This window comes from Nicotiana sylvestris, chromosome 5, assembly GCF_000393655.2.
Source record: "Nicotiana sylvestris chromosome 5, ASM39365v2, whole genome shotgun sequence".
Taxonomy (NCBI): Eukaryota; Viridiplantae; Streptophyta; class Magnoliopsida; order Solanales; family Solanaceae; genus Nicotiana; species Nicotiana sylvestris.
In genome coordinates this window covers 58,170,381-58,180,461 of record NC_091061.1, presented here as the reverse complement: position 1 = coordinate 58,180,461, position 10,081 = coordinate 58,170,381, and the positions used below count along the sequence as shown (strand labels likewise).

The following is a 10,081-nucleotide window of genomic DNA, read 5'->3' as shown; positions in this document are numbered from 1 at the left end:
AGAGAGGTTTGATTGTATTTGTATATTTTGCCAAAAAAATATATTAGTACGAAAAGCATCACAACAACAACATATTCAGTAATATCCCACTTGAGAGGGATACAACACGGGGACTTGTCCATCCTACTACTACTCTCGCCCAAGCACGCTTAAATTTAAAGTTCTGATGGAATCCAGTGCACTGGTACGATCGCATCCTAGGAAGCATCACATCAAAAGCTAAATCGTTTTTTATCACTAATGTGAATATGAATTCTTGAAAGTTGTGAACGTTGTATAACATATTTTCAACAATAAGATAGTAACAGATTAACAGTAGCATCAAACATTTTGGAACTTTTCAAAATAAAAAAATCTTATATAGAAAATTTATTACTCCAGTAAATATTTTTATGCTAGTACCTACCTTCACTTACAAGTTAGAAGCAAGTGTACAAGAAGAAGTAGAAAAAGTGAAACTGAAACGGTAACTTCCTCGTCGGGCACACCGAGGAAGGACGTGCATATATATATACAAAATACGGACCCTAAACCCCTTTTTATGTCTAATTATTTTCAAACCCTCCCGCGAAGCTAAATTTCCCCTTTTTCTCTCTCTTTGATTCGAATAAGAGAAAATTGGGGGTTTACAGTAATTGGGGTTTTCGTATATTTAGTTTTGTAAACTCATCCCTCGACTCGATTCTTCTTTTGATTTGCATTGATTATCATTAGATTTGACTTTGATTTTCAATTCAATTCTAATTGATGGAGGATACGAATCAGCAGAACGTCGATCGATTCACGTCTGTTTCATCCTCAGGTTCGTTAAAATTTCTTTTGTGCGTTTTTTACTTACATAGGTTATTACGTATCACGAGTGGATCTAGGATTTAAAAGCAGTGAGTGTATATAGATATGTTTTTGTTTAAATTTTGTATATATATATATATATATAGCTCTAGCACGAGGTGGCAGGTACCTGCCGTGGTCGGCATCTCTTCCTGTATTGGCTGAATTCTATATATTCCGACCTTTTTGTATGACAGTGGTGTCTGTGCTAGTTTGCTTGCACCTCAACTGTTCTACCCGTACCTGTCACCTCTTACCAGCACAGGTATTAACTCTGCCACCAAGGTTTAGGCTGATGTGAATAAATTAGCTAGGTTTTTTACCTGTGCTGGGATTTGAACCTAAGACCTTGTGTGTAATGTTATATTGTTAGAGATTTATTTGGTCTTTGTCTAATGATAAAAATAAGACTAGCCATATACACAAAGTCGGTTAGTGCCAGTGTAGAGGAAGAATGGGCAAGGGATGTAGGCGTTAAGATATGAGTTCAGCAAAGCTAAGTAGCTTTGGTCCATACTCTGTTTCTCTATTAAGAGATCCACTAAATATGTAAAAGAAATAATGAGTTCGGCAGAACCTAGTAGTTTGGTCGAACCCTGTATATGTGTTAAGAAATTTACTAAAAATGTACAAAAGTTATGGGTTTTATAGAACTCAGTAGCTTTGGTTCAAATCCTGTATTTGTATTAAGAAATTGACGAATATGTACAAAAGTTAAGTTCAGCATACTAGCACTTGAGGTTGCTATCTTAGAATCAAACCCCATAAAGTTCAAATCCTGATATGTATGTTGGGCAGCCTTCCCTTTGCATTTGTGTAGAGATGCTTTATCCACAACTTGTATAGTGGGTTATATTGAGTATGTTTGTGTGACTGTATTAATAGGAAATTTTCTTCTGCTCTGGGTAATGCTGCAGTTGATAGTTCTCTTTCTTAGATATCTGTTGTGTTGCTGTTACTCTTTCAGGGTTTCACAAAAAGGGATTTGTGCATTCTTTTCGGTTGTATCTTTTATTTAGCCGGCTATAAGCTGCATCTGAAGCAATTTCTGTACAGTACAATCATCTGTTGAAGGTGATTTCTGATCTTTTAGGAAGTGTTATTAGTTAAAGATCTTAACGTAAAAATTTAGTATGATAAGATATGGAACAAGGTTACGATTGCCTTCCCTCACTAATATCTCGTCCCAGAATTGAGAAAGTAGCAAGAACCCTAACTGGTGAATCCTTTCTACACTGGATCTGCTTTCTATCCTTTTTTGGGTCAACTGAATGCCTGCTTCATGCAAAGTGCATTCTGCATGTTTGTTATGTACAGGTAAAAGTATGAGTATACTTATTGGGAGTCTTCCAACATCTGATCAAGTAAAACCGCAGTTCTTTTAACGAATTTCTTTTAAAATAACACAGATAATAATGTGTGAGAAAGTAATTTGAGATGGTTTGCATTTCTTACGAAGAGATAACATGCACAATGTGTGGTATACTTAGTTGCTCGGACTAGGGTCATGATCTAAATTTTAAGATTCGGGGGGTGCGGAACCAGGTACGATGCGGGTGCGAGAATTCAGCTAAAAGTAATTCGAATATCTTTTTTTATTAAGCAAAGTAATTCAAATATCTAAAATAGAGTTATAAAAATATGTCTAAATTATGAGATATTATTGGAAAACTTACAAGGTATTCCAAGAAGGAGAAAACATTGATCAAGAGGAGAATTCGAGAAGGAGATAAAAGGAAAAGGACATGCATATAAATCTCTATATACAAATTATTCCATTTTCTTCAATTTCACCCTAGAGAATAGTTATTTTGTCCTAAAAAATAAATTTAGTATTGGAATTTAATTGACTTAAATAGAGCGGGAATGGATGAGGATTCATATAGCAGATTGAAATTGAGGTGTAGTTGATTGATGGGCTGATATGACTAATGCAATCTATAGGTTAGTGATTAATTGCCACTTACACATTGTTCAATGATTGTTTGGGCATATTGCTCTAGCTCTTCTGCCTGAACTAAAGTTTGAAGTAAAAATATAATTAAATGGGAAAATAGATACTCGATTATGAGATATTATGTTGGGTTCTAGTTACTTGCCTCTCTTCCACAGTATTGCTGATGTGAACAAAGTATTCCCGTGGATCTTTACCATCTTGCAAATTTTGTAATATTTACAATTGAATTGATGACTTTAGTCATATAGGCATATTTAATTACATCCTTACGTGATAAATATAACTCTTCCTGAATCTTGTCATTGAGAATCTGCAAATTGATCAAAGCCATCTCAAAAAAGGAACTAGGAGCTTCTGAACAAATTGATGTCCTTTTGAGCATTCATTTGTGCCTGGGTTTCACAAAATTAGCTAAGTCCTGCACATTTTCCCCACTGAATTTTGAAAAATTGATATTTCGAATTGGTGTAACTACTAAAGTTTACATTGCAAAAGTAAGTTCTTACTTTTATAGTTCTATTATAAATCCTTGTTTTACAAATTGAACAAGTAGTTTATTTTCATTGAAATGTAGATGGGGACTCATTTTTATGCTTGCACAATTTAATTAAATTTATGAAAAAGCTATTTTTTTCGAGTAGAGCATCACTTCCAATTGCAAGATCCAGCGTTTGAGCAATAGAAGTTCCAAATCTACCAAAATATCTTTCCACAGAGCATCCCTCTGAGGCTTTTCTCTCTTATGGCCTTTGGGAGGAAGAATCCTGCTTTTATCTGAAGGGGGCAATCTCATATCCTATTGCCCCGGGTAGCAGAGTATCAGCATTTATCATTTGGGTTTGGCCTTGAGAACTACATTTTTCATCTTTGTTGTTTTACTTATCGAGTAAATAAATGAATCTATTAAAATTAATTTTTCCTTTGAGTTTTGCGGGTTTTAAATCAAACCTGAGAGAGAAATCAACTTAGATTTAGCAGGGTCCTCAAATGTCCTTGTTTCATACACTTTAAAAATCTACATATCACTGAGTTATTACTAGCTTGCATTGGTTTTGACAAGTAACAGCCTTCTTTGGTGTGGGTATAGGTGAAAGAGCCGTTGAACCACATAATGCTGCAGAACAGGTATATTACTAATAGTCTTCAATATTTATTGCTTATTCTTTTGTATATTTTTGCCAGCATAGTTGACGTATTTGGTTAGTACTTCCATTTTAATCCATTATCAGCCTATTTCACCCAAAGATGAAAGGACTGTTTCTGCAAATGCTTCTGCGAATGCAACCATCCCTGGGGCTTCAAGAAATGCTAAAGATCACCCTGTTACCTCTGAAACTGGAGCTCTGTCCCCCTTTTATCCTCTCAATTCCTATTCTCCTCAGGACCAAGGTTTTTACTATGGAGGTTAGTTCCTTTGGCTAATGTTAATTTGTTATTGCAGTTCACCTGGTGTCACAAGCATGCAGCAAGATGCCAATGAATAAGTTCCTACTAAATCATTTCTATCCTTTTTTCTTCTTTTTCTACAAAGATCTTTTAATTTTGAAGGTAATAGAAGTAAAAGTTCTACCTGTTAAAATTTTGACTAATGTTGAAATGATTGTGATTTGTGAAGGGAAAGATAATTTTTTACTCAGTAGATGGTATGTCTGCCAACGGATTCACTGTCTTTGATTACTTCTTAACCTTATTTTTAGGATTTCCTTTGTGAAATATGGTCCCCCTCCCATGGGTGGTAAGGGGGAGTAGACAAAATTGTTAAATTTAGAATCCTTATGGTCGCTGATCCTTTATTTGCCTTGTGCTAGGTTACGACAATGGCACTGGGAGTTGGGCCGAACAATCTAATGATGTCAATGTGAACAACTTGCATGTAGTTCCGCCAGTAAGTTCTGATTCCGCTTTCTGTAAGTGGAAGCATTTATATTCCATACAGTGGGTCACCAAATATTAATAATCTCCTTGACCTTTTGCAGGCAATGTACAATGAGAATCCCCTCTTTTTCCCTCCGGGTTACGGCTTTGATGCTCAGATGGCATTTGGACAGTTCTCCCCCATTGCTAGTCCTCTTTCTCCTTTTATGATAGATGGCCAGCTATACTCCCCACACCAGATTCCGGTTTCTCCAAATTACTATGCACCCCCTATTTCCCCTGGCTTGCCGCATGTTACATCAGCTCTTTCAGCTTCGCAGCCTGATCTGGTGGCACCAGGAAGCACTGGCCATGAAATTGATAGCACGTATTTTGGGCCAGGATCAGGTTACTACATACCCGTCGGATCGTTTGGCGGAGGCGAGCTTTCGGGAAGCAGCAACATTGGTTTCTACAATTACCAAGGTGAATTTGGATCTGGTCAATCTTTATCTAATCGACCTAACCCCGACTCTGGAAGATACATGTCTCAAATGACATCTGCGGCACTATATCCACAACCAGTTGGCATACTTGGGTCGTACGAGCAAAACGCCATGCAGGTTTGTTATCATTTTTCTTCACTGGAAAATTTAGTGAAAGAGAAGCAATGAATGGTGAATATCTGTTACTAATTCTAATGATAAGTGTTTTTATCACCTCAAATATTATGTTAATAATATGATTATATGCTACTAACAACTACAACAATAAACCCAGTATAATCCCACAAGTGGGGTCTTAGGAGGGTAGTGTGATTTATATGCTACTGCTTACATAAAAAGTTTTTCTTTTCTTAATAAACTAACCAACCCAGTTTTAGTGCATAGCTTAGTTACAGATTTATGTTATACTTATTTGGATGTAGCTCGTTCTTTTTTCACCAGATGTAGCTGGTTCATTAATGGTAAACTTTTCAACTCATCAGAGAAAAATTAAGAGTAAGCACCGCTCCATGCATTAGAGAGCATTTAAAACTCGATCAATTCTATCCTTTTTTTTGGGTCAGGTAAAATTAAAACTCGATAAATTGTGACTTTTCTGGCTGTATGTTTTTCATTTCCTTCTTCAGCTTCCACCTTACTCACTAATGGAAAGAAATACAATATGGTTTAGCAGCGTAGCCTGGATTCTTCTTGATATATTATTCGTGTGCAATCACAAAGGCCTCATAGGTATTTTGTTGAATTATGTCGGTTAGATGTGCAATTTTGGCTATCCCTTATAGCTATTGGGTTTATATAATTACCCGATACATAGATTTTGAGGAAGTCTTTTATGAAATCGTTGAATAGCTAGTTAAAATTGTATTCACGATAGTCAAGCTTTTACTTTCCGGGCAACTGCGTCAGTATTGGATATTGGTGTGTGTCCAATACTAGTGCCAATTGAAGGTTTCTATCACTTGTAGTACAAAGTACGAGATTCTATCTCGCATGGCTCATCAGTAACTGACTCTTAGACCATGTTTGGTAGTGTCTTATAGGATATAGCATTGAAGGTATGAGAATTCTATTCGAGGGAGAGAAATAGTATGACTCTTGAGGGGCAGAGTTAAAAGCTTTCTTTGTTTTGGTTATACTTTTGGAGTAATGAGGATATACAGTATTGTATAGGTGGTTTGATTTTGTGGAGTTTCAATTGAAATGACATACTTCTGTAAGCGTCAGGATCTTGGTGAATTATCAATGAAATAGCTTTGACTTATAAAAAAGTTATAAGTCAAATGTACAAGATGTATCCACAGGCAACACTATATAAGAAAATACATATCCAAGAAATTCATCCTAGATTTGAAATAATTTCCTTGTCTGCACCTTTTCATAAAACAAAATCCTAAAGTTGAAACAATTAAGGATTACTTTATTTACTCGAGGGGGAAACTGTTAACTTTTCTTTTAAGAACGTCCTTGTGAATGAAGTGTACAGTAGCCTACTTTGGATTTTAAGGTGTTTATACTGATATCATTACTAATTTTGATGTCCCTTTTGTCAACCTGTATGATATCTTATTTATCCTTGTACATGTCATATTTTGTTGTCTCTTTTCTCCGTGAAATAGAAATAATAATACGGGTAACTTATATCTACATAATTAGCAGTGCTGGTTCTAGTGTACAAAACAATAGATCAATGAAACTATGAAACATTAGTATTAGCTCCCTCATGATTTTACTTAATGTTAAGCACAGTGATTGCCTTTGAAATTATAGCCATCAGTCTTACTTTTTACATTCTGCATATTGTGCTCGATCTATAATTAAAGAACATAGTGCATATTTTAACTTCAAAATCTTGATGATGGTCATTAGACACACATTCACTAGCTTGGAAATGAGATCTAGTCAATGCTGTGTTATATCTCCTAGCTTGAATAGAGGTCAGTCTCACTAGCAGCTGACTTTTATCATCTCAAATAAGAAACTATATACAAGGAATTGATTATCTTTATGTCCTGTCTTGTGTTTCTTAGAGCTGTTTATACTCGGTAACACCTTCTGTTCTGAATGATCTACTTAATTGATCAAAACCAGGCTTCACATCAAGGTCTTGGATTCACACCAGGCTCCTCAGCCAGGCATTATTCCCAAGGCAATCCTTATCCTAGTGCAAACTATGGTACTGGGTCTAGTTCTCTGTGGGAACCAGGTCACAGAAATTGGCTAACTCCTGACAGAGGCGGAAGACGTGAGAGGGATCGGCACTCTGTTAACATTTCTACTGAATCACTTGGTATGGCAAGTGAACGAAACCGAGGACCAAGGGCATTAAAACCAAAGAGCAAGGGTCCCATTGAGGATAGCTCTTCATCTGTGATCCATAAAGAAGTTGAGTCAACTAATACTTTACAGCCGGAGCAGTATAATCGGCCTGAATTTGTCACTGATTATGAGCATGCCAAGTTCTTTGTCATCAAATCCTTCAGTGAAGATAATGTTCACAAAAGCATCAAATATAGTGTGTGGGCTAGCACTCCTCTGGGAAATAGAAAGCTTGATGCTGCTTATCGTGAAGCAAAAGTGAGGAATGCTGATTGTCCTGTTTTTCTCTTTTTCTCGGTATGTTCCTTCAATTCTTATATTGGCTTGTGAGTTAAATGAATGCATCACTCTCCTGGAGAATGGTTCATATACAGAACAACCTTTGTCGTTATTCTCAGAAGGCTTCTATTTGTCTTTCAGTTATTTTTCTTTTTACACTTATGTTTTTCTAAATTTGTATCTCTTTTTAGCACGGTATTTGAAAACTTAGTAAACACCAATGCATGCTAATAAGTATACATCTTCTGTATGATAGGCATGCTTAAACTTTTGAGCTTTTAATATTTGGGTATGACTCTAGGTGAATGCTAGTGGACAATTTTGTGGGGTTGCTGAGATGGTTGGACCTGTTGATTTTGAGAACAATGCGGAGCACTGGCAGCAGGATCGATGGAGTGGGCAATTTCCTGTTAAATGGCATGTCATTAAGGACGTGCCTAACAGTCAGTTCCGCCACCTACTTCTGGAACATAATGACAACAAGCCAGTTACTCACAGCCGAGATTCTCAAGAGGTATATATCTTTTACTAATATGCCCTTGTAATCTTCTACTTTTGTTCTTGCTTCTAAGATTGTCATCCAGTTCTTTTTTGATAAGGAAGATTATCATCCAGTTCTCAATGTCTATTACCAATTGGAGCTGCAAATTTTCTGCGGAAGTCCTTATCTTGAATGTAGCTAGTCCAGATCTTTTGCCTGTATCATCACAAAAATTATCTCAGGATAGTGCCAGCTTGATTTGCATATATTGACCAATGGCTGCTAGAAATTTCTCTGGTTTTCTTTTTTCTTTCTGTATGCTAACATTCAAAACCTTGGCATTGACAACCATGTGCCCTTGCTCTTGCTTGGGCTATGTGTCCTATAGCTTGTGTTTATGAGTTGCATTTGCTTCACATTGTTGTCTTTCTGATCATTTCAGGTGAAATTGCCAGAGGGACTAGAAATGTTGAAAATTTTCAAAAACTATGAAGCGGATACCTCTATATTGGATGATTTCACCTATTACGATGAGAGGGAGAAGTCCTTGCTGGAAAAGAAGAGTAAACAGCGAACACTTCAACCTGGTAGTGCTGCAGTTACTACTGCAGCTGACACAATAAGTCAACTAGCCGATAGTCTTGCCGGCACATTAAACTTGGAAGGCAACAAGAATTTGCCTTAAAAAGAGTTTGTAATGCTTAAGCCTGTATCAGATTTCAGAGGCAATATCAACTGCTGTCATTCAATGTTAGTTGGTTGGGCAACCAGCTGGCTCGTATAGTTAAGGAGATTGCTAACAGCATTTTGGGAGGTGGCCTTTTCATCACCTTTGGATCAGAAAACTCTCTTTATCTCTTTCCTTTATTTGTCATTTGTTCAATGAGTTGGTTGTGATTTGCAATTCTTGGGCAAGGAGAGGCAGCCAGTAATGTTAGTGCTAACTGTTTTCCCGCTATTTCTTCGTTGTTTCTATAAGTAGGTGATGACAGGCAATACAGAAGCCATCCGACATCTGGAAATTTGTGGATCTTTCCGGGCTGATGTTTTATGTACTCTAGTTTTTCATAGTTTCAGGCAGTACCAATGGCTGCTTTTGTATTCCTATAGAACTGCCAAAATGAGTGATAATTGGGAGGAGGCCTTAAATATCTTTAGAGAAATCGAATGACTTGATACCGAGCCTGTATTTCTTCATCAACCAAAATAACGTCTGGCCTTGGCAGTCAGATTATTTCGTTTATGGAATTGTAGGTATTGATGTTTTCTCATGCTGCAATGTACTAGCTATTGTCTTTACTCCTACCTTTTAATACGGTCAGGGGCGGAGCTAGAAAAAATTCATTATATATGTATGAATATTAAATTTAGAACCCAGTTATTAGCACTTGAAGTCTTCGTTCTAAAATTTAGAACCCGTGAAGTTAAAATCCTAGTTCCAACTCTGAATATTGTAGCCTTCCATTCATTTTGCATCTGCATCAAAGTTGAAAAAATCATCATTGTCTGGGAAATTCATCTTGTAAGGTGGAAGGATGTTAATCCAAATCATAGATTCTTATAATGCCTCTCCCCAGGGAATGGTAACCGTGAATATCCGAAAGTGCACGGATCTAGTACCCTGTTGAATGATCCTTCAACTACTTCAAAGGAAAGTCGACGAGGAAACATATTTTCACTAGCATACTTGCTCGAGATTGAAGATGGCTTATCAGGATACCTTAAACAAGTGGTCGATTGGGAGATTTGTTTCTCATTCGAATGTGCATCAAGATTTGATTATGGTCTCTTTACCACTGAAACCCACGATTTGATAAAGCAGAATTTGAGCAATGCACCAAACGCAGAAATATATCT

General features: G+C 36.6%; 1 protein-coding gene across 3 annotated transcripts; it reads left to right on the top strand.

The window, feature by feature from the left end:
- The first annotated feature begins 476 nt into the window (after window positions 1-476).
- LOC104212881 (YTH domain-containing protein ECT1-like) lies at window positions 477-9,495 on the top strand. Of its 3 annotated transcripts, XM_009762249.2 has the most exons (9): window positions 477-802; window positions 1,799-1,905; window positions 3,876-3,913; window positions 3,993-4,192; window positions 4,597-4,673; window positions 4,765-5,265; window positions 7,237-7,761; window positions 8,045-8,257; window positions 8,667-9,495. In XM_009762249.2, the coding sequence occupies exons 3-9, from the start codon at window positions 3,900-3,902 to the stop codon at window positions 8,907-8,909; spliced, it is 1,773 nt and encodes a 590-aa protein (XP_009760551.1). In that variant the 5' UTR covers window positions 477-802; window positions 1,799-1,905; window positions 3,876-3,899; the 3' UTR covers window positions 8,910-9,495. The 3 variants fall into 3 exon arrangements, with proteins under 3 accessions (XP_009760551.1, XP_009760550.1, XP_009760549.1); XM_009762248.2 differs by lacking the exon at window positions 1,799-1,905; XM_009762247.2 differs by lacking the exon at window positions 1,799-1,905 and having other exon boundaries at window positions 478-802; window positions 4,018-4,192.
- Window positions 9,496-10,081: the final 586 nt, after the last annotated feature.

What these genes read in the sequence shown, in the direction of transcription:
- LOC104212881 (XM_009762247.2), top strand. Translation starts at nt 748, where the DNA reads ATGGAGGATACGAATCAGCAGAACGTCGATCGATTCACGTCTGTTTCA. An exon ending in CACGTCTGTTTCATCCTCAG is followed by an intron (nt 803 to 3,875) that starts GTTCGTTAAAAT and finishes GTGTGGGTATAG; the next exon opens with GTGAAAGAGCCGTTGAACCA. An exon ending in CACATAATGCTGCAGAACAG is followed by an intron (nt 3,914 to 4,017) that starts GTATATTACTAA and finishes ATCCATTATCAG; the next exon opens with CCTATTTCACCCAAAGATGA.